At 41.7% G+C, this 23,881-nt stretch overlaps 1 protein-coding gene and 2 non-coding genes across 5 annotated transcripts in view; all 3 read left to right on the top strand.

Annotated features, from left to right (window-relative positions):
* Positions 1 to 21,573, top strand: part of LOC135512902 (oxysterol-binding protein-related protein 9-like) — a 46,088-nt gene extending 24,515 nt beyond the window's left edge. The window contains exons 4-24 of one of the 3 annotated variants that reach the window (XM_064935395.1): positions 2,881 to 2,957; positions 6,959 to 7,054; positions 7,195 to 7,242; positions 7,652 to 7,681; positions 7,790 to 7,840; positions 8,217 to 8,255; positions 10,671 to 10,761; positions 11,279 to 11,383; positions 13,851 to 14,010; positions 15,541 to 15,653; positions 16,437 to 16,552; positions 16,648 to 16,733; positions 16,886 to 17,063; positions 17,237 to 17,321; positions 17,413 to 17,523; positions 17,639 to 17,702; positions 17,917 to 18,057; positions 18,874 to 18,952; positions 19,141 to 19,232; positions 19,468 to 19,603; positions 19,899 to 21,573. In XM_064935395.1, coding sequence (XP_064791467.1) covers positions 2,881 to 2,957; positions 6,959 to 7,054; positions 7,195 to 7,242; positions 7,652 to 7,681; positions 7,790 to 7,840; positions 8,217 to 8,255; positions 10,671 to 10,761; positions 11,279 to 11,383; positions 13,851 to 14,010; positions 15,541 to 15,653; positions 16,437 to 16,552; positions 16,648 to 16,733; positions 16,886 to 17,063; positions 17,237 to 17,321; positions 17,413 to 17,523; positions 17,639 to 17,702; positions 17,917 to 18,057; positions 18,874 to 18,952; positions 19,141 to 19,232; positions 19,468 to 19,603; positions 19,899 to 19,973 — 1,973 coding nt within the window. In that variant the 3' untranslated portion in view covers positions 19,974 to 21,573. Of the gene's footprint in view, positions 1 to 2,880; positions 2,958 to 4,001; positions 4,235 to 6,958; positions 7,055 to 7,194; positions 7,243 to 7,651; positions 7,682 to 7,789; positions 7,841 to 8,216; positions 8,256 to 10,670; positions 10,762 to 11,278; positions 11,384 to 13,850; positions 14,011 to 15,540; positions 15,654 to 16,436; positions 16,553 to 16,647; positions 16,734 to 16,885; positions 17,064 to 17,236; positions 17,322 to 17,412; positions 17,524 to 17,638; positions 17,703 to 17,916; positions 18,058 to 18,873; positions 18,953 to 19,140; positions 19,233 to 19,467; positions 19,604 to 19,898 lie in introns of those variants that run through there. The other 2 variants (XM_064935397.1, XM_064935396.1) reach the window with 2 other exon arrangements.
* An 873-nt stretch (positions 21,574 to 22,446) lies between these two features.
* On the top strand, positions 22,447 to 22,521 carry LOC135513413 (small nucleolar RNA SNORD74). Its single transcript, XR_010451534.1, has one exon. It is a non-coding gene; the product is annotated as a small nucleolar RNA SNORD74 (small nucleolar RNA).
* A 680-nt stretch (positions 22,522 to 23,201) lies between these two features.
* LOC135513414 (small nucleolar RNA snR60/Z15/Z230/Z193/J17) lies at positions 23,202 to 23,285 on the top strand. Its single transcript, XR_010451535.1, has one exon. It is a non-coding gene; the product is annotated as a small nucleolar RNA snR60/Z15/Z230/Z193/J17 (small nucleolar RNA).
* Positions 23,286 to 23,881: the final 596 nt, after the last annotated feature.

Genomic DNA, 23,881 nt, shown 5'->3' with positions numbered 1-23,881 from the left:
AAATTCTTTATCTCTTGTGGATATTCCTGCAGTCAGCATGCTAATTGTATGCTTTTTTAACTTGAGACATTTGTGGTATTGTGCTGTGTGACAACTGCATTTCTCCTTTGCCAAAACTCTTGGCAAAGGAGAAATGTACCCGAACAGGGATGTAAGCACATTTGTGCACAAAATTGTAGAAAATTATGCATTTTGTGTGTATGGGAAATTTCTGGGACCTTTTTTTTATTTCAGCTCATGAAACGTGGGACCAACTCTTTACATGTTGCGTTTTATATTTTTGTTCAGTATAGTTATTAGATTCAGTCAGGAGGAGTTTGAAAATGTCAGTGAAGCTGGTCAGCGCGTGCTCGGGAGTACTCATCCTGGTAATCCACCTGGCTTTGTGAATGTTAACCTGCTTAAAGGTCTTACTCACATCGGCTATGGAGAGTGTGATCACACAGTCGTCTGGAACAGCTGGTGCTCTCGTATGATTGTGTTGCTTGCCTCAACGCAACCCTGGAAGGTATTTAGTGCATCTGGTAGGCTCGTGTCACTGGGCAGCTTACGGCTGGGTTTCTCTTAATTTGTAGTCGTTTACAAGCCCTGCCACATCCGACAAGTGTCAGAGCCGGTGTAGTAGAATTCGATCTTGGTCCTGTATTGATGCTTTGCCAGTTTGATGGTTCGTCGGAGAGGGGCATAACGGGATTTCTTATAAGCGTCCGGATTAGTGTCCCGTTCCTTGAAAGCAACAGCTCTAGCCTTTAGCTCATTGCTGATGTTGCCTATAATCCATGGCTTCTGTTTGGGATATGTACAGTCGTGGCCAAAAGTTTTGAGAATGACACAAATATACATTTTCACAGTCTGCTGCCTCAGTTTGTATGATGGCAATTTGCATGTACTCCAGAATGTTATGACGAGTGAGCAGATGAATTGCAATTAATTGAAAAGTTCTTCTTTGCCATGCAAATGAACTGAATCCCCCAAAAATATTTCCTCTGCATTTCAGCCCTGCCACAAAAGGACCAGCTGACATGTCAGTGATTCTCTCGTTAACACAGGTTTGAGTGTTGACGAGGACAAGGCTGGAGATCACTCTGTCATGCTGATTGAGTTCGAATAACAGACTGGAAGCTTCAAAAGGAGGGTGGTGCTTGGAATCATTGTTCTTCCTCTGTCAACCATGGTTTCCTGCAAGGAAACATGTGCCAGCATCATTGCTTTGCACAAAAAGGGCTTCACAGGCAAGGATATATTTCCGATTGTTTAGAGCATCTGGAAAAAAGCTTGTCCGGAGAAGACAAGTTGAGCGCTACCATCAGTCCTGTGTCATGCCAACAGTAAAGCATCCTGATATGCTGTGAGGGGTTGCTTCTCAGCCAAGGGAGTGGGCTCACTCACAATTTTGCCTAAGAACACAGCCATGAATAAATAATGGAACCATCACATCCTCCGAGAGCAACTTCTCCCAACCATCCAGGAACAGTTTGGTGACGAACAATGCCTTTTCCAGCATGATGGAGCACCTTGCCATACGGCAAAAGTGATCACTAAGTGGCCCGAGGAACAAAACCATAATATTTTGGGTCCATGGCCAGGAAACTCCCCAGACCTTAATCCCATTGAGAACTTGTGGTCAATCCTCAAGAGGCGGGTGGACAAACAAAAACCCACAAAGTCTGACAAACTTCAAGCATTGATTATGCAAGAATGGGCTTCCATCAGTCAGGATGTGGCCCAGAAGTTAATTAACAGCATGCCAGGGCGGATTACAGAGGTCTTGAAAAAGAAGCGTCAACACTGCGAATATTAACTCTTTGCATCAACTTCATGTAATTGTCAATAAAAAGCCTTTGACACTTATGAAACGCTTGTAATTATACTTCAGTATTCCATAGTAACATCTGACAAATATCTGAAGACACTGAAGCAGCACACTTTGTGAAAATGTATATTTGTGTCATTCTCAACTTTTGGCCACGACTGTCAGTGACTGTGGGGACAACGTTGTCGACACAATTATTAATAAAGCCGGTGACTGATGTGGTTAACTGCTCAATCCCATCAGATGAATCCTGGAACATATTCCAGTCTTTGCTAGCGAAACAGTCCTATAGCTTAGCATCTGCTTCATTGGACCACTGCTGTATTGAGCACGTCACTGGTACTTCATGTTTTTGCTTGTAAGCATGAATCGGGAGGATGGCGTTCGGGTCAGATTTGCCAGATGGAGGGAGAGCTTTGTATGTGTCTCTGTGTGTGAGGTGATCTGGAGTTTTTTCACACCTAGTTGCAAAGGTGACATGCTGGTAAAAATGAGGTCAAACGGATTTCAGTTTTTCTGCAGTAAAGTCACCAGCCAGTAGGAGCGCCGCCTCTGGGTGAGCATGTTCTTGTTTACTTATGGCCCTATACAGCCCGTTGAGTACAGTCTTAGTTCCAGCATTGGTTTGTTGTGGTAAATAGACAGCTACGAAATGTATAGATGGAAACACTCTTGGTAAATAGTATGGTCTACAGCTTATCATCTGTCCGTCAGTGTGGAGGGCCTCTCTGGTCTTTTCAGTGTAAATGTCAGACGTTTTGTTTGCTCTGTGTCTTTGCTCTGAGGGTGCAGCCTGGCAACAGGCTGTGTCTCTCGTCAGGAGACCTGCCTTGATAGTCTCTTGCCCAGCGACGCACCAGGCGGGTTGCAAGAACTCCCTTAGCAGCTGAAAGGCACAGCACAATGAGCACGAAGTTAACTTGTTGGGCCAGATGAGCACAGATAAGGTGCTCTAGTCTTTCTTGTAGCTACAAAGTTACTACTAGGTGAAGTACTCTGTTGCTGTTGTAATAATTCCTATCTCGACTATGGCTCATCTGCTGTGTTTTGTGTGTTTTTCTTCTCAGCTCGAGATGCAGACGAACGGGAGAAGTGGATCCATGCCTTAGAGGGGACTATTCTCCGTCACACCCTCCAACTGCAGGTAAGTCACTCACTCATCTGTTCAGACCAGCTTCACTCTAGTAATACTGGGGGTACTAGTCCCAAGCCATTGAGTTCAGCTAAAGAGGAGAAAGATTTTGCTCAACTTTTTATTTGAAATAAGCTTTCTCAAATGATGGGGATAACTCTTGCTGCTGTTGCATTGTAAAACACATTTTTTTGAAGTGTGTCTGTGTATTAACCTTCAGAGGGAACATAATTTGAACTGTATTTCTTCAATTTGTTCTTTTACCTAAGACCACAGGAAATAATAGAGGAACTGTTGAGAACATTAAGCAATAGCAGTTTATGTTTCACCTTTTGGAAGCATGTGTTGTCAAAATAACCTTTCATGCTATTTGTTAAGGTCTTTTGGATGCAGGAAATTGGGATAGAATTAATATCATGCCTCTGTCAGCTTCATTGCAACTAGTAGCACTAGGACACTGATGGCAGGCAAAAGCACTCTTGTCCTAATCAGTGAAAGGGTTAATTAGTCACCTGAGAATATAAGGAAATTAGTCTGGACACAGTAAGAGTGTCTCTGTGTGGTTAGGAGCATGGTTTGGTTAGACTGTTGGCTGATGATGGGCATAATGTTTATCTATGAAAGCCTGTTTTTAAAGAGTGCTGGGTATTAGTTGCTCTCTAAACTGCTAATTTCCATCTCTTATTTTGGTCTGTGCCCTTTGTGGCTCACAAATAGGTCTCCTTTCTCTCACCAGCCTTAATTCTACCCTCCAGTTGTTTATGTGCCTTTTGTTCTGCTTTCCTTCTCTAACCCACTCCTCCCCTCTACTACCCCTCCCTCTGCCTCACTCTCTCCGATCCCCACCCAACACTGCTGACTGGCTGCCTGCTTGCAAACACTGTAAGCGTGGAGTCATAGCGGGGTCATGTGACCTGGACCAAATCAGAGTCCTGCTTACTCTATCAGCCAGACATCTGCACCTCAGCCTTATCCAATCAGAGCAGCTGTTGTTGCTTGTCACATGGTCTTGTGCTGCCTTTTTTCTCTTTTTTTTTAAAGAAAGTCTGTACTTCCTGTCAGAGAGAAGAGGATCCTGGATTAACTTTGCCTGCGTGTGCTGCTGCTCAGCTGATGTAGAACGTACCACAGATGTACCAGACTTTGCTTTTGGTGTTCCTGCTGGCAGTCTATAGGAGTGGAGAGTACTAGAACAGTCATTTGTTTGCGTAAGGGAGGAGAGAGGAGCTTTAGGGTCAGCTTTGGCCTGTGCATTTTGACGAGGCATGTCCCTCAGAGCTCTGCGTCCTGTGAGTACCACACTGGGGGGAAATGGTTGGTTGGAGTGCGACAATGCAGTTAACTGGGTCATGCTGTGTGGAAAGCCTAACGGGGAGGGGGTGAGGTGTCTGAGTGAAGGGTGGGCTAGATTGGTGAGGTTTTTTATTTCCAATGTCTGGTGGTTAGTGGGGGTGGGTGTGGTACACTAGCATAGGGAGGGATTGTCTGGTTAGACAAAGCTCTTTTTGGAACAGAATGTGTGAACATGCCAAAGCTGCAGATACAAGCCTACATGACTGTCCTCTGGTTTTATAAGCTGCTCTAGTCCAGCAGAAGGATCCCTTCCATCATAGTGATATGGGCTTGTGTTGACATAACAGAAATAGAGAGCAATAGGGACTCTTTCCCTCTTTGTTTGTAATGTTAACGGCTTTGTCCTTCTGCAATTATGAGGTCCGTGTCATATTGATAGCATTTTTCTTAACCTTTTGAACCAGTAATACAGCAGGGGCCCGCTCAACAGTTTTTGGTATGTAAGTGTATGGTAGGACTTTTCTATGTGAAAATTGGGATGGAATGATTTTGGTCTGTGGGGTAAAGAAATTACTCTAAAAGTCTGACACGTTCTATGTCATGTGTCTTTGGATGCAGGTGTTCAAACAATACAGCTTCTCACAGGTGTCAAAATCAGTCCATGTTGTGATACCTTACCCTCACTCCAAGCCAGCACTATTACTGTCGTAAACATAACCATGAGCATGCATTTCCCCGCAAGTAGGTTGACGTCGCTTTCAAATTCAGAATCTTCAGTCGTGGCCAGGATTTATTTTTTTATTCAGTTGATTTCCTTGCTACCCATTCACATCGCTCCGGCCAAACACCTCACCCTCTAACGTTTCTTCTCCACCTTGAGTCTGGATTTGAACTCCTCATCTTCTCGAATGTGAACACAATTGGTCCCAGAAATCAATGGCTTGGGCCAGAGCCTGAACACACGTGGGTAAAGCGGTGTTTCCAGAATAGTCATTGGCTTTGATACTCTGATTGGTGTGTGTTGTTTTGTACCAAGCCCTTCACTTTGACGTAAGCAGAAATGACTACGTTGGAAGTCTCAGACTGAATGTATGTAGTGATAGGGCAGCAGAATTAAATTCAGTATGAGTCGTCAGGCAAGGATTTGATATCCAGCGTTTGTATTTATTAGGAATTCTCTTTTCTGCCTCTTCAAATGTTGTTGATAGAGGAAGAACAAGAGAGACACCAGAGCTGTCTGTTTCTTAGACACAAACATGAAGCTGTATAGATGTCTGCTTGGCCACAAACACAAAAACACCCACGAGAATCCCGATGCCCTCAGTCCTGGGACTGTGACCACTTAAGTTTTTTTTTATATAATTAATACATTATTTATTTTTTTCTCCCCCAAATTTCATGGTATCCAATTGGTAGTTAGTCTTGTCTCATCTCTGTAACTCCCATACAGACTCGGGAGAGGTGAAGGTTGAGAGCCGTACGTCCTCCGAAACACAACACAACCACGCTGCACTGCTTATTGACACAATGCCCACTTAACCCGGATGCCAGCCACACCAAATTGTCGGAGGAAACACTGTACACCTGGCAACCGTGTCAGCGTGCATGCGCCCGGCCCGTAACAGGAGTCACGAGAGCGTGATGTGACGAACATCCCTGCCGGCCAAACCCTCCCCTCTAACCCGGACGACGCTGGACCATGGGTCTTCCGGTCGCGGCCGGCTGCAACAGAGCCTGGACTTGAAACCAGGATCTCTGGTGGCACAGCCTTAGACCACTGCACCACTTGGAGGCCCTTCACTTAAGGTTTTTAAAGAGGAGACGGATGTATTGTTCTGGTTACCCCAAGCTCTAAAGAGCACTAATGCCAGACTCCTCTTCCCCACAGATTTGAAAGGGGACTATTCTTTAGCTTAGCAAAGTACCTGTTTTTATTTTTTATTTGCTCAGGCACCTCTTTAGGCACCTCTTTAGCCACCAACACTAAGCAACTTGCCTCTATATTGATAGTGAACCACCTTTGATCCTAAAGGAATTTCTGAAAAAAAGGCCCAGACTTTGGTCTCTTTAAAGCTTGTTATGTTTTTACACTTTAGACAACGCTGGGGTTAATGTGTGTTAATGGCTTTTCTTCACATCCCTGTACGATACATTTCAGTTGAGAAACAGGCGTCGTCCAAAGGCGCCTGCCAAACCATAGGACATGCTAAGACCAGTGCAATACTGAGAGAGGGGAGTATATGATTTACTTACTGTCCAGCAGTGGTTATGGATGGGTTTTATGAGTTGTAATATTGTAAGGTTCGACTGCTTTGGTTAAGCATTAGTTTTCAGGTATTTTTGAGGAAGTTGTTGGGTATTTCATTTCTGTATTTTAGCCAAGCTAACTTCCAGGTAGTGAAGGGACTGTTCTTGGTTTGTTATCAGCAGGTATGGTCAGGCAGGCTAGCAGGCAAAGCCTTTAAACAATGCTAGTTGAACAATTCATATTACTCTACTTACTGGAAGCTTCTCCCAAACAGTTGCTGTTTTGTGCTGCTACATCCTGCTTTTTTAAAGCCCCTCCAGGAGAATATTTAACTTTTTTTAATCTGCTAACAAACTTTCAGAGTAGAGGTGCACAGGCAGTAACATTCTTTGTCCGAAATAGGTTACTGGTGGAAGCAGAAAGTGTCATACTGTGCTGTGAAGTTCTGCTCTTTTGTCATTTTCTATTTTAGGAGGCAGAGACAGGATTTGTTCCAAGTGTCCAAGACTTCGAAAAGAAACTTGCAGAGGCTGACGCGTACCTACAAATTCTAATTGATCAGTTAAAGGTGAGGCTTTTTCACATTTGAGTGACTAAGTATGACAGTGACTTTCATAATAACGGTGACTGACTCGATGAATGTGTTTTTATTCAGCTCCTGATTTGAGTGTATCCTCTTCAGCTTCTCATACATCTCCTCTCTTCCAGCTCTTTGATGAAAAAATCAAGGATTGCAAAGAAGATGAGTCGCGCAGAGTGAGTGATATGTTTCTTCTCTTGTCACAGAACTGTGGCTGATAATTATTGACTCAGAGATTATCGGTCAGTTTTTTAGTAGCTGTGATTCACTTCCTTATTGAGATCATGAGTTTAGTTTTAGGTCAGTTTGGAATATTTAAACTTTAGGTTATTTAATATGGTGAAGACAATGACCTGTTCTGTTGTGATGAACATAGGACATCAACTATAGTTGGTGTGAAATCACTGTTTGGCTGGTCTAATGCCATGATTGTGAAAGAGTTTGAACATGTTTCTGCGTTGAATTCACTGTGCCGATCTTTCTCAGTCAATGACTCACCTAACTTTGAGTCCTGAAGTCTAGTTAGGTGTTAAAATAGTCTGAAGTGAAACAGCCATTTTTCATCATGTTTTTCTCCTTTTTAAGAAAATTGAAAATTTGAAGGAAACCACATGTGTAAGTAAAACCCCATTTAAAAAAAAAAAAAAAAAAATACTTATTTTCAGAATCACCTGTCTGAATTTGAGTGCGGTGTTTCATTCTCTGTGCTGTTTCTCTTTTCAGAGTATGGTAGAGTCTATCAAGCACTGTATTGTATTGCTGCAGATTGCCAAGGTAAAAAGGACTCATTCATTTGACTGTGGTGGGGCTCTCATTGCATCACTGTCATGTCATTGTTGTGAGACCACATCACGGTGCACTGCTTGTTTTCGCCACGCCAGTAGTTTTCCACTTAACTACAGCCTGGGTTGTTGTTTATTGTGGGCAGTTTGCTTCATTCCATTAGGTTCCATTTTGACATTTTGGAGAGGTGATTCTCACATACGCTCGATAATCTTAGAGCTCATAATGATGTTACCATTACAAATGCTCTGACTTTCTAAATAACTTGATGGCTGCTTGAAAGAGAAGCTCTTAACAAGCTCATATCATCATTACATACAAACAGTTGAACATTCCTCAAGTAACGTTTTCTTCTCAAAATTTTAAGGATCAAAGTAACGAACAGCAACACGCATACGGACTGATAGTAAGTTCTGACGTTCTCTGTCCATTAGAAATATCGAAATCAACCAAACCTCTATCCTTTTCCGATTAATTCACACTAAACGATAGAAAAAAAGACGAATCAGATCTGTAAAAGTGCATGCCATTTGTTTAGAAAAATAGCTTCATCTCGTATATTGCTCTTTCTTTGCCACGCCACTATCCCCTTTCTCAGCTGAAATAATTTTATTTTTTGTTGCTGATAATAGTGAGAAACTTTACTACTCCTTTTAGACACAACATCATTCTGCTTCTTTTATGACACGTTTGTAGGAGTGTGTGTGTGAGTGTGCTTATACCCTCCCCCAAATCGCCATTGATTTTTACTTACTGTGCATGCCTATTGAACCGTCAAGGACTAATAGATGTCAACCAGTCAAAGGCTGTTTACTGGCTTCCCATAGATGTTTTTAAGTCAGAATCGCATAGAATCAGCCTGCCAGGCCAGTCTTCTGACAGTAATCTCTTTGGCCATTAGCCTTAAATATATAGACCCTCTTCTAACCATGCCTTAAGCACACTCTAGCTCTAACCCCTTCCCTCAGCCTGCACTAGAGGCATCCTTTACTGTTGGTTTCATCTCTAACTAGCGAGGCCACACTGGTTCCACCACGGTGGAGCAGCAATGTTTCTGTAATTGGCTATAATTAGGAGTGGCTGCCTTACTTTCCAGAAAGCACGTGGACAGGGGGAGGGTGGAGTGAATGGAAAATGAGAGAAATCTCCCAAATTTCACTCCGATTCCTGTTCTAAAGGGCAGAGAGAGGACTGAACTTCACTGCATGCCTTCATTTCCTTTTTCTTTATATTTTTTATATTTCCACTTTCCTGACTGTAAAGATCCTTAGTTGACGTAGTGACTTCTGTCTGCTCAGTAGAGTAGTGTGAAATCTTCCATTCTGCATGGTGCCCAACTTATTTTCAGACCACACTCTCCTTCATTCTCTGTCATACCTCAGTATGCTGCTCACTGTTGTGTTCTGAGATTGTGTAGGACTTGATGAATTCTGACCTCCTCTTGTTCTGCCTTTTGCTGTTGACAGAGTTAGAGACACAGGGTCAAAGGTATCACTGACCCATAAAGCTATGGCAGCAGTGCACTTTGTATAATGTGTGTACACATTTTTAAGATAAATTGATAAGGCTAGACCACAGTTAAATATACCTAGGATTAAAATCTGTGGGTTTCAAATCTCAAGAACTTTAATAAGAGAGAAGTTATGCCATCACATTATGTAACTCGCTGGAATGTATTTTTTTTGTCCTAAATTTAGCAGGGTGGAATATATGTTTGATCATATTAGGTTTTACTGTAAGTGTTGTGATATACAGTGCCCTCTAGTTGTTGTTTTGGCTCTGTACTCCAGCACTCTGGATTTGAAATTAGGTTAAAGTGCAGAATGTCAGCTTTAATTTGAGGGTATTTTCAACCATATGGTGTGAACTGTTTATTACAGCACTTTTGTACATAGTTCGCCCCATTTTAGGGGATTAAAGATATTGAAACAAATTCACTTACAGTGCATTTGGAAAGTATTCAGACACCTTCCCAGGGAGGTGACCAAGAATCCGATGGTCACTCTGACAGAGCTCCATAGTTCCTCTGTGGAGATGGGAGAACCTTCCAGAAGGACAACCATCTCTGCAGCACTCCACCAATCAGGCCTTTATAGTAGAGTGACCAGCCTGAAGCCATTCCTCAGTAAAAGGCACATGACAGCCCGCTTGGAGTTTGGAAGCATGGTGGCAGCATCATGCTGTAGGGATGTTTTTCAGCGCCAGGGACTGGGAGACTAGTCAGGATCGAGGAAAAGATGAATGGAGCAAATTACAGAGCGATCCTTGAAAACCTGCTTCAGAACACTCAGGACCTCAGACTCGGGCGAAGGTTCACCTTCCAACAGGACAACGACCCTAAGCACACAGCCACGACAACGCAAGAGTGGCTTCGGGACCAGTCTCTGAATGTCCTTGAGTGGCCCATGTACAAAAAGTGCCGTAATTTCCAAACGATTTACCCTATATGGTTGAAAATACCCTCAAATTAAATCTGACAATTTGCACTTTAACCTCATAGTAATTGTATAATTACAAATCCAAAGACCTTGAGTACAGAGCCAAAACAACAACATGTTTAACTATCCCAATAATTCCAAATGGCACTGTACGTAGTTAGATATTTATTAGGTAGAACTAAATTTTCCAATATTTACCGGAAGCAGTGTGAAAGGTAATTGATCTTTCTAGTCATTGGCAGTGTGTATTTATTTTGTCATTATAGTCTTCTCCGTATTGGTGCGTTAAGTGCTACTGCTGGTTTAGAGCAATGTGCGTTGCAGATGTACCTAACTACCTATTATGTTTTAAGACTGGCACCATTTTGTCTTGCCCTGTACAGAGCACCATCAACCCAGTGGATGGGATATTTCAGCCTCAGGACACTTCTTTAGTCAACTTAGCCATGCCAACACAGACCACCCTCCCCACAGGTACAGTATACAGAGAGCCATACACACAATCTAATCTACAATCCTATCAGGAAGATAGCTCCTCTGAATAAAAATATCCATTTGAGTCCACATACGGATATTGTATACAAAATTGACTATTTGATTTCATGGATATAGATTAGCTTTGGATGTAATACTTTCAGATTTTTGTACCTTATAAATGTTTATTTCCTGAAACACAAATCTATAGTGCCCCCTGGTGTGCTTGAATCCCTATTTTTCAGCACGTCCACTTCCCAATGTAGGGCAATCTAAATTAAGCTTTCTCTGAAATTGGACACAAATCCAATCCCAAGGTCGAGACCCTGTGTCAGCAAAGTTTAACATTTTAACAGTCACAGTTTAATAGATACCTATGACTGCTTCGCAGGTTTAAATTTTTATTTTTTTAAATGTAAAGCTTGCTCTCTCAGGTCTGTAATGACATTGTCTGTTGTATTATAAAGCAGTGTTCTCATGCCAGAGCCTTCTCCTTATTCTTGTCTCCTTTCTGTAGATGGCTCCAAGATGTGTAAAGGAGAACAGCGGCCATCCACTCTATCAGTGGGGCCTGTTGTCACGGTGATGGGCAGCCTGCAGACTCCGACCCCCAACAGCACAGGTCAGAGGTCATCACACTCTAGTGGTCAGGTTACCCACACTTACAGTTCCTTCAGAAAGTATTCATGCCCCTTGACTTATTCCACATTTAGTTTTTTTTAAATGTATTATTATTTTTAAAAAAGTTACCCCTTTTTTTTCTCCCCAATTTCATGGTATCCAATTGGTAGTAGTTAGTCTTGTCTCATCGCTGCAACCAACCCAACCAAGCCGCACTGCTTCTTGACACAATACACATCCAACCCGGAAGCCTGCCGCACCAATGTGTCGGAGGAAATACCGTACACCTGGCGATCTGGTCAGCATGCACTGCACCCGGCCTGACACAGGAGTCGCTAGTGCGCGATGAGACAAGGATATCCCTGCCGGGCAAACCCTCCCTAACCTGGCGCCGCCCCATGGGCCTCCCGGTCGCGGCCAGCTGCGACAGAGCCTGGGCTCGAACCCAGAATCTCTGGTGGCAACAGCTAGCACTGCGATGCAGGGCCTTAGACCACTGCGCCACCCGGGAGGGCGAATTTAAAATCTATTACTTTTTCCCCCCCGCATCCATCTACACACACAACCCCATAATGACAAAGGGAAAACATGCTTTTTATTTTTTTCATTTACTGAAAATAAAATACAGAAATATCTCATGTAGGTAAGTATTCACATCCCTGAGTCAATACATGTTAAAATCACCTTTGGCAGCGATTACAGCTGTGAGTCTTTCTGGTTAAGTCTCGAAGAGCTTTGCACACCTGGATTGTACAATATTTGCCCATTTTATTATTTTCAGAATTATTAATGCTCTGTCAAGTTGGTTGTTGATCATGGCTAGACAGCCATTTGCCATAGATTTTCAAGCAGATAAGTCAAAACTGAACATTCAGTCTTCTTGGTAAGTGTAGATTTGGCTGTGTTTTAGGTTATTGTTTTGCTGAAAGGTGAATTCATATCCCAGTGTCTGATGGAAAGCAGACTGAACCATGTTTTCCTTTAGGATTTTGCCTCTGCTCAGCTCCGTTCCACTTATTTATTTATTTTATTCTGAAAGTCTCCCCAGTCCTTGATGATTAGATTACAAGCATACCCATAACACGATGCAGCCACTACTATGCTTGAAAATATGGAGAGTGGTACTCAGTTATATGTATTGGTGTTGGCCCAAACAACACTTTGTATTCAGGACAAAAAGGGAATTGCTTGGTCACATTTTTTACAGTATTACTTTTGTGCCTTGCTGCAAGCAGGATGCATGTTTTGGAATATTTTTTTATTTTGTACAAGCTTCCTCCTTTTTACTATGTCAATTTGGTTAGTATTATGGAGTAATTACAGTGCTGTTGATCCATCCTCAGTTTTCTCCTATCACTGTTTTCGAGTCACAATTGGCCTCATGGTGAAATCCCTGAGCGGTTTCCTTCCTCTCAAAGGGATATTCAATGTTGCCTTTTTTTTCACCCATCTCTCTGGTCGAATGGTTGAATCTGTTTGAAATTCTGTTTTTCTGAGGGACCTTACAGATAATTATATGTGTAGGGTACAGAGGTGAGGTAGTAATTTAGAAAATTATGTTAAAAACTATTATTGCACACAGTGAGTCCTTGGAGCTTAATTATGTGACTTGTTAAGCAAATGTTTACTCCTGTACTTATTTAGACTTGCCATAACAAAGGGGTTGAATACTTATTGACACAAGACATTTCAGCTTTTCATATTTCATAAATAAATAAAAATTAAAACATCTTTTCACTGACATTATGGGGTATTGTGTGTAGACAAGTGACCAGGCTCTAACAGAACAAATTGTTTAAAAAGTCAAGAGGTGTAAGTATTTTCTGAAGGCACTGTAGCTAGCAGCTGTACTCGGACAAACATTTCACTCTGTCACCTAGAACTTGCATTTAGGGCTTGAGTATCCACTCAGTGCGGATGATCACCACACATATAAAACATTATTGACTTTTTAAAATGTACTCAATTGTATTTTTCAAAATGGTTTTTCATTAGGTTTGTGTCTCTTGCTAGAAACCGCTGTTAGCAACAGGAAGTTTTGTTTTACTGCTAGAATGTCTGGGGTGTATGTGAAGCAAGGAGAGCACCTTAGGTACTTTCTCCAAATGTCATTATTCCTCTGGCTTGGTGGGTCCTGCCTGTTTTCAATCCTGCTGATGCTGCTGAATAAAAGCTGAGCTGTGCACTAAGGAAGAATCCTGGGAGCACACATTGCACTGCAGGGGAGATTATGCAAGGAATAAACTTCTCATGGTTCTCTAACAATATGGGAACATTAAGAACAGAAAAATTGTGTCCATATGATCACTGAGAGGAAAAAAGCTGCATAGAGCCTCTGTATGATTTTAGTTCAAAGCAGTAAACAAAAATAGCATTTTTTGCTATACATGGTTTAGGCCCATCTCAGCTGGGACCTCCTGCTCACCCCCACCCTGTTTTCTCTATCTCTCTGTCTGTCTGTGTTTCAGGGAGTGGCCCCTCGGCGCCCAGCAGCAGCGTTGCCTCTCCCAGTCACATGACCATCACCTCCCACTCGGTCCCTGACTTCTCTTACTCCAGCAGTGAAGACGAGTTCTATGACGCTGACGAGTTCTCCCAGAACAGCACGTCTCCCAAACACTTCCTAGAGTGAGTATTTACTATCTTTATCCATCCACACAGCAGTTTACCGGGGATTACAGGGACGAAGGACGGTGATGGAAATGGTCCACCTGACCACATCCTGGCACTCTATTTCACGATTTTATTGATCCTTTATTGTTGTTGTACATTTGTGAGTTGTGCTTGTGTACAAATGGCAATTTCCTGAAACTGGTCTGATTCAACCCCATGTTAAATACTTGATGGGTAGGGCTGTGGCGGTCATTCAATTTTGTCAGCCGGTATTGTCATGCAAAAGACTGCCGGTCTCACGTTAAATGGCTTTAACATATACACGTTTAGCAGCTCCAGGCCTCCATGCATACAAGCCGCTAATGCGGCCTTTGGAACATCCACATATAAACATTCACATATAAACATTCTAATAAATTAATTGAATATATACCATCACAATAAATCCATTATTTATTTCAGGCAGGTCAAAAAACCTTATGAAATGAAAATGTATTTCAGAAGAACAGAATATGAGTTGGCCGACTATGTTATCTGGCTGTGGCCATGCCATAGGCTGTAGGCTTGTTCATTTAGCTGACAAGATATGCCTAAGTCCCGTGCCATTATTTTATATTATGATTTTATAGTAAAAATAATATAATTGCACCTAGCTGAATAAAATAGCTATGTAGAGCGTAGAAGTTTGAGCTCTGTTCCTTGCCTCGGGCTGCACACACTGTTCTCTCATCAAGTGGTCATATTTTCACACCTCAGACTATTCTATTGTCTTTACTAATATGTCAAATTTGTTTAGATTTAGAATGGCCCATTTATCCAATGGGCAGGAACGGGCACGGGTAAAAAGGCATCCGTATGCACTCAAATAGGCGGTTAGTTTTTCAATCATGCAGGGTAATTTTGGAGTGTAGGATAGACCAATTATGTACCAGACACACATTCAATCTTTATTTAATTTTTTTAATGTTGCAGTGCGTAATATGCGGTAGGCTATTTATTGCATCACGGAATTTTTTTTCCTTGATCACATATATAGTGTTTGAATTAATTATCACCTAAGAAAGCACTGTCTTATGTTGTTAGGCTTTGAAACAACATCCACAACGACCATGTTTTCCACTCAGTTTCAACCTGTTGTTGAACTTCTTCAAATTTTAAAAGGACATACTGTTTTGATAAGTGTTTGATGTGATTTTCATTTGCATTTGCATTGATGTCAGTGGTTAGAGGGACAATAGAGCCCTGAGTACCAGGCCAGTAGGACCTGATGGTAGTTAGCAAATTGGGTACTACCAATGCATGTCCAGAGTGCATAAGAGGAGATTACCGTACGGTCACGTGGAATTTTACTGCGGTCATGACTCATGACTGCCGGTGTGGCGGTAATACGGAACAACCCCAGGTATGGGAAAATGCAACTTGTCAAAAGCTGATTGTGTTTTTAATCCTGTGCCTTTATGGCATATATTTCCTATTTGGTAATCAGTTATTTATTTCTGTGCATCCCTCCACCTTCATCTCTCCCTCCACCCTTCTCTCTGTCAGTCCCTCTAGGCCTTCTGCTGCTTTGCCTCACAGCGATGATGGAACAGTGCTGAAACGTCCAAACACTAACGAGTCCCTCGACTCCTCCATGTCTAACGGCACCACTGACGCAGGTGACACACACACAAACACATGCACATTGCCCTACTTATCCTCACACCTGTCTACCTCCAACAATAACCTACAGTGAGACCCAAAAGTATTGGAACAGTGACATGTTATTGTAATGGTGAGAGGTTAGCATATCTTGGGGGTATGATGTTTGTGCGTCTAACTTTCACACTCATCATTATTCACAATTCAATCAAAGCCATCTGTAATCATGGTAGCATCCATATTAATGTACAAGTGTTTAGAAACATTCTATTCTTATTTACAATAAAATTCACTCCAAAATGACACCATACATTAATTACCATTCATTTCTATTGGGCACAAAATAATCCGAAACACAACCAAAACTAACAGCAAATGCATCCAACAGATTTGTAGAGTCACAAGCTTGATGTAATCATTGCATGCTAAGAATATGGGACCAAATACTAACTTGTGACTACTTCAATACACATTTGTTCAAATACTTTTGGTCCCCTAAAATGGAGGGGCTATGTACAAAAAGTGCTGTAATTTCAAAACGGTTCACCCAATATGGATAAAAATATCTGCACTTTAACATCATAGTCATTGTATAATTTCAAATCCAAAGTGCTGGAGTACAGAGCCAAAACAACAACACAATTGTCACTGTCCCAATACTTTTGGAGCTGAATGTATTTTTATGTAACATCACACATTCTGTTCCCTTTGTGGCTGATGTTTTCTTCAGTAACCGAAAAGAGGCTGTCCTGTATCAGTGGTGTAGGTGTTTTTAACTGTCTGCTGTCTGCTCTGGTCAGATCAATTTGACAGCCATGATGATGATGCGGAGGATCAGGGGGAGTCTGTGGAGGAGCACAAGAGTGTCATCATGCACCTGCTGTCCCAGGTGCGACTAGGCATGGACCTCACCAAGGTAAGAGCTCTGTGTGTCTGTCTGTCCTTCTTGCCACTGTCTCTTTCTCTCTTGCTAACTGTTTCTTTATCTTTCCCTCTCTTCTCTCTCCTCAGGTGGTCCTCCCCACATTTATCTTGGAGAGGAGGTCTTTGCTGGAGATGTATGCTGACTTCTTTGCACATCCGGATTTGTTTGTCAGGTACGTCACTTCAAATTCTCTCCAACAGTTTCCAAAAATAAGGAAAACATTTTGTTTCAGAATCCCATCCATGGCATTATGAACAGATCTTTGCTTAGTTGGGGTCATAACCTTTGATCCAGTGGTGTGACGGCTGATGTTCTCATCCCCAGTATCGCGGATCAACTGGAACCCAAAGAGCGCATGGTGCAGATGGTAAAATGGTACATGTCAGCCTTCCACGCAGGGAGGAAAAGCTCAGTGGCCAAGAAGCCTTACAACCCCATCCTGGGAGAGGTCTTCTTCTGCCACTGGGACCTGCCTTCAGAGAGCGAGGAGCCCACTGCAGTGGTGAGCATTGACAGAGCCCATTGTCCCACAGTAAAGACTGACAATTTATATTCATATGATTTGATTTTTAAGTAAAACTGTAATCAATGTTAAGTTTTGTAATATTGAGGCATGTTGTTTTTTTTTAAATCAATTATTTACTAATAAATCAATGCTAACCACCAACCCCTCAGGAGCCATCGTCAGAGGGTCCAGTGCCATGGTCTTCAGCCAACAGTGTGTCTTTTGTAGCAGAGCAGGTCTCTCATCACCCCCCCAGTGAGTCTCCCCACCCAGTCAACATTAGACAGCTGACAGAGAACCAGAGCCATGGAGTTAACTGTACAGTTGCCTTTCCTCTTCCTTGTAGTTTCTGCATTCTACGCAGAGTGTCTGAGCAAAAAGATTCAGTTCAACGCCCACATTTGGACCAAGTCAAAGTTCTTAGGAATGTCAATTGGAGTCCACAATATTGGCCAGGGTAAGAAATCTCTTCAAGCACTTACGTAGTCCATAAATGTGTGTCCTCACACACTTAAAAAACCTTACGGTCTTCTGTGGGTTCTGATATGTGTGCTTCGCTCTCTCTCCTATAGGCTGTGTGTCCTGTCTGGAACATGACGAGCACTACATACTCACCTTCCCCAATGGCTATGGCAGGTAGGCTCATGCTTTAAACGTGAATAACACAAATGCACTCAGTCACACTGTCTCACGTTTGTTGATCTGGAAATAAAAGCCCCAGTTCAATTAAAAATAAGTTAACACCAGTACAGCGCACATGATTTACTGTATGTAAAGTTAGTGTGTATAAATGGGTATAATATGTTATCAGTATTCCCTGACATGTAATGGGTGTTCCTTCCCTCTTCAGGTCGATCCTGACTGTCCCATGGGTGGAGTTGGGTGGAGAGTGTAACATCAACTGCTCCAAAACGGGCTACAGTGCCAGCATCGTGTTTCATACTAAGCCCTTCTATGGTGGCAAGAAGCACAGGATCACCGCTGAGATCTTGTAAGGGGATTTTCCTATTTTTTATCATGCATGTAGTGTTACATGCTGACCCCACCGCTCGCGTTACAAAATAAATGTACACATACATGTTATTCAATCATTGCATTCAAACTGCTCGCGCGTGTCAACGAGCATCTGTGGAGCCAGGCACTAAAATAGAACCAGGTTCTATTTGTGATGCTTGACTCACTGCAAGTCCCGTCTCTCCCATCTCCTCATTGTTTTTTAGGAGCATATACCCACGTGGGTATAAACATGAACTGAGGTCCACACTCCAGCTAAATTGGTGGTGGTAATGCACCTTAATGTTGGTTGCCAACTGCCATATAAAGTCCAAAGAAGAAGACTGAAGGATGAGAGATTACTAGAAACTAACTCGGGTTACCATTTTATCTGTAGATTAATTGTCAGATTAGAGAACCTTGTGCATTTCAGGTAAAATAACAACCTAGTGTTTATATCCTAGAACTAGCTAAATTGCCATAAATGTTTGTTTTTCAACCTGTCCCCAAATTAATATAGTTGGTTCTGAGTTAGTTTTGATATTTCAACCTGTGTGGCTTGATCGCGTCTGGTGTGGATGGACAAAATCAACATGCGGATGTACGCGCGCACCCGGTCTAGTCAGCATGTTAGCCTGTTCTTGCTTTATTTACTGTGCTCACAGCAGTATATAGAAATCAGTTTTTGTTGTGATGTTAGATGTGTTCTAAAGGTTTTGTATCATTTCAGCCAATAGTTTTGAAAGTAGCACCCACAAGCCAGAACTGGTTCTCAAAATGTTTTATTATATATTACAAATGTGTTTGTTTGCAGTCCTCCCAATGACAAGAAGTCATTCTGCTCCATTGAAGGAGAGTGGAATGGAGTTATGCACGCTAAGTGGGCATCTGGGGTGAGTTGAGTTTAGAAATGTGATCTCTGCTCGTTATCAATGTGGGATTTTCAGGAAAGGATTGTTCTTTTACATTTTATACCTGACCTCAAAACACTGAAGGTTGACCTCGTATATTAAAAATCAAAATAGAAAGTGTTCATATTTTATTAGTTAAATAGAGTTGAAAGTGTCTCTCTTGAATCCAGGAAAACTCCTTGTTCATTGACACGAAGAAAATGGGCTGTATCAAGAAGAAGGTGAGGAAGTTGGAGGACCAGTTGGAGTATGAGTCCCGCAGGTGAGAAGCCTCTCTCTTCATATTATCATGGCCACAGAACTACAGTGATAAGTAGCTGTTTTTTATTTGTTCTGTCCAGTCCCATTTCTGTGGATGTGGGGGTAGTAGCTCCTGTCATGGCATCCAGTTTAATGGCGCGATCAATCCAACCAGGCACAAAATAATCAGATTTTAACAACATATTTATTTTGTTTGGTCTGAAACCTCAAGTCACTGTTTTGTGTCTGACCCTCAGCCTGTGGAAGGATGTGACGGTCAGCCTGAAGTCGAGAGACATCGATGCAGCAACGGAAGCAAAGCACAGGCTGGAGGAGAAGCAGAGGGGGGAGGCCAGGGAGAGGAAGGAGAATGAAATGCAGTGGGAAACTAGGGTGAGTGTGCCTATTCTTATCACACATCTCCAGAGCCCTGACAGCAATATTAACAGCCACCAGTCCATGTCAAGGTTAATAGTTCACGGTCATGATTGTTTAATATGTCGATGGAAAGTATATGACTCATAGGGTGCAAAAACAATTTTCTTTTAAAATATGACTCATAGGGTGCCTCGCTTGCTTGTCAAAATATTTGTGAATTGCAGATGTAAATGTTAACCTGTACCTTGTGGATTTTTGAAAGAGGTGTTGTAGTCCCCAATGATTTAGTCTCCATGTTTACTCCCTGCAGTTGTTCCATGAGGATGGAGAGTGCTGGGTCTACGATGAGCCTCTACTGAAAAGAACTGGATCACAGAGGCACTGAGGCCACAGATACAGATCTCGGAGTCTTAATAAGAACTCTTATCAAACCACTTCTTATCCAGGCCTTGGAATGACTGATGATTGAACATGTACACAGCTTTGCATTTTCAAAGTTAAAATGGAATGAAATTAAGAAGAAACATCTACGATGTAAAAAAGAAAACCCCTTGTTTTCGCCAACACCACCTCCACCTCTCCATCCCCTAAACGACTAAAAGAAGCATAATAACAAAACCAGTACCAATGCCCTTCGGCTACAACAAACAAGCTCTCACAATCTGTCAGGAGGATCCCACGAGGGTCCCTGAGGGGGAGGGTGTTTTGATTGAACAATCCTTGAAAAACAGCATTCTATATCTCAGGGAAACTGGTGACTGAGGAATGAAAGCTGTACCTCTGGGAGTTTGACGGCCTTATGGTGGAATCACAAGGGGGAGAACTTGGCTTGCCTACAACTAGCTACAGCTGTTTATATATAGATACATATGATGAATATATATTATTTTTTATTTCCTTTCTCTTTCCTTATGGCAATAGTAAATATTTGAGGAAATTAACTCTGTGGCAACACATCAGGAATCATTCCATTTCCCCTGCTACATTTGTCCCCTCTCAAGTTCGTCGACATTGCCTTTCCCAATGTACTAACTTACCATCTAGTGTGTGTTTATCTGCTCAAGAGGACCAGAAGAACCCAAGAAGTATGCATTTGCAAGGTAGACAGAAGGTGGAGTCGAGGAAGAGGACTTGTCTCCATGTTGATTATTTTCCCTTTTGGCATTTATGAACAAATGTATGTTTTGTTTTTTGTTTTTCAGATGATTGGGTAACATGTTAAGGAGCTTTAATGAGAGTATGTTTTATTGAGTGCTGCTAGTGTCCAAATTTGGTTGAGGGTGTAAAATGTGCTTTCCAATTGTTGTTCAATAGGAAAGCATATAATAGTCTCATGTCTGCTTTCAAAATAATGGTTAATTCCCAATTCAGTGCAACATCATTTTAACCTCAATAAGCAGATGTTTGGATAAGTACCTAAAATAAAAATACAGATTTTTTTTCACTTGAGCATATGAATCATTATGTATATTTGTGGATATTCTTTAGCGAACCCATTATGTGCAATATTGTAATCTGAAGTCATATGTTCATTTACCCCTCAGAAGACATTTTTATCAGTAAGCAAGGCTAGGTTATACAGTACATGAATTGACTTTTTGGTCAGCGGAAAGGAGTTGTGACCGAAACAATGTGTAGGGATATAGAGCACATTCCTGCTGAATACACGCATGCGATGATTGCCTGCGGTGAAAAACTCAAATTCTGGTGGATTTTCATCCTATTCTCTCTAAAGTAGGTAAATACTGTGTCTTCTAAAATGATAGAATTTACAGAGTTTACACACAAAAAAAGCCATTATTTTTTCATGTTATGTCTTTGTAAATTAATATTGAATTGAGGCCTTGCCATACATTTCCACAGCACTGTTTCGCTTCAAAGGAGCAATCAAAACAATGTATTTTTTATTTCCTTGAAATCATAACACTCGATTGTATCGCATTTTCATGTTCATTGATGCAAAATATTAAATCTCCCTGAGTTTACCTCTGTTTAGTGTTTGACACCCTTCATTAAAAAAGATTGGCATAAAGGCGCTCCATGGTCAATCTGACGTATTCATTGGCCATGCATCATTTACAATGAGTGGTACGGCCTCTGCAGTTGTCAGGGCATTCATACTTCTTGCACTTCACGGATCAGCGCAGAACTGTTGAAGAAAGTGAGTTTGTTTTATATTGGACCTCCCTCCCCCACGTAACCTCAACCAATCATGTCAATGCAGAACTAAACAGAGCCCTCGATGCGGTATGGAGCTCAATTTGGCCTCTGCATATCACCAGAGGCCCCACGATTGCATCACACAATATATGGCACCTCCGACCACATTTTTGGATCAAGCATAAATTGTCTCCAAATGCTGCACGGCCAATGCAGAGAACAGATTGACCATGTAGCGCCTTTAGTTTATTCCATTCTCATTGGTTAATGGTTCGTACCCTGAGAAACAAACTCGTGTTTGGCCAAACATAGAAGACGATGCTGACTTCCCATAACTCAATGCGAAAGCGTGCCATACAAATTCAACCTCCACTGTTCCATTGGTCTCCTTCGCCTCTTGAGTCTTAAAGAAAGGTTATCATCATGTGTTGTATATGCCAACTTTTTGTATTCTGAAGCACATGCATGTTGTTCCTCATACTTGAATAGTTATGGCTGTTAAACGTGTCATTCTTGGGCAAGGACCGAGTTAGGTCGTTTTGCGCTCGCTAGCTAGTAGGCCTAACTTCACCACGTATTGCGAACAAGTATGTCTTCTGTATCAACCACACACAACTGTATTCTAATGGGCACTGTTTAATTTAGAAAGTCGGGGTAACTAACGCAGGATAGTAGACCGGAAAGCTAAGCCTCCCATGCTCACATGATGAACAAGTGTTGGTGGGGACATCTGAGTTAAATTGAAGAAACGCCAACTGTTCTTACCCTGTGAGCAAATGCTATTGCTTTGTATCAATGTTATTGCACGTCGATAGTTAAGCGTCATTGTCTCTCATAGGCTCAGTTTTCAGGAATATCCTCGTGGCTCACCTTCGGTAAGAGTGCTAAATTAAATCACAGAACCATTTCGCTACAGAGGCTTTTTACTTTAAACTAGTCTACATTTGTCAATACTAGTTTGCAGGATCTTTTATTTTTTTCTGTGCAGGTATTGGGGGGGAAGTACGTCAAGTGGAATATGCAAAATTCGGTATGAACGATTATCTGGGTCTTAACATCCATGGTATTAGCATGGTTTGGTGTAACCCAAGATTGAGGCCTGTCCCATTGATGACCCCATTTGCTACTCTCGACCTGTCAGGATGACGAATCTTCAACCACCAATTGCATGTTCTGAGGCATAACATGAGTATGACGCATATCTGTTAAGCACTTATATTAAACTATATTTCCCCTTTTACAGCTGCAAACCTTAATCTGTATTTTTCCACTTAATCATAGCAATTTTCGCATGTACTGTAAATGATTCGATTCATAAACATTGGTGATCTCTCAAAAATAAATGTTTTTATTGACAGTGCAGTTTAATTTAGTTCAGATCTTCTGGTCTCTGAGTTGAAATGTAACATATTTCCTATCTGCAAATGGCTTACCAACATGAGACTGCTATCATCTGATTCAATGATGACTGCATAGTTAAGCAGCTAAACCATGATGAATATTTAGTGTTGTCTTTCACTCCTATCTGATGTGTTGGGTTGATTAGGTATTTGACCCCTCACTGCATAGGGAAGCATCTAACTTTGTATTTCTTTCAGAAGATAATGGAAATGATAAACACTATATTCATGCCTTTTGTGTCAGGTTTCAGTAACTCTTACAAATGTCTGAACTTAGTTATGTTGGCTTGATTGTGACTGGGGAACCTGGACATATTGTCAATACTGTCCCGTTTAATTTCACTCCTCTCAAGATGACTGGATGGTGAATTCACAAATTACTTCGTGTGGCTTTTAATTGTCTTTATTTCACCTTTATTTAACCAGGTAGGCTAGTTGAGAACAAGTTCTCATTTACAACTGCGACCTGGCCAAGATCAAGCAAAGCAGTTCGACACATACAACAACACAGAGTTACACATGGAATAAACAAAATACAGTCAATAACACAGTAGAACAAAAGTCTATATACAGTGAGTGCAAATAAGGTAAGATAAGGGAGTTAAGGCAATAAGTAGGCCATGGTGGCGAAGTAATTACAATGTCAATTAAAGACTGGAGTGGGAGATGTGCAGAAGATGAATGTGCAATTAGAGATACTGGGGTGCAAAGGAGCTAAATAAATAAATACAGT

The sequence above is a fragment of the Oncorhynchus masou genome, chromosome 24, assembly GCF_036934945.1.
Source record: "Oncorhynchus masou masou isolate Uvic2021 chromosome 24, UVic_Omas_1.1, whole genome shotgun sequence".
NCBI classification, from domain to species: Eukaryota; Metazoa; Chordata; class Actinopteri; order Salmoniformes; family Salmonidae; genus Oncorhynchus; species Oncorhynchus masou.
This window is presented reverse-complemented; position numbering and strand designations above follow the sequence as displayed.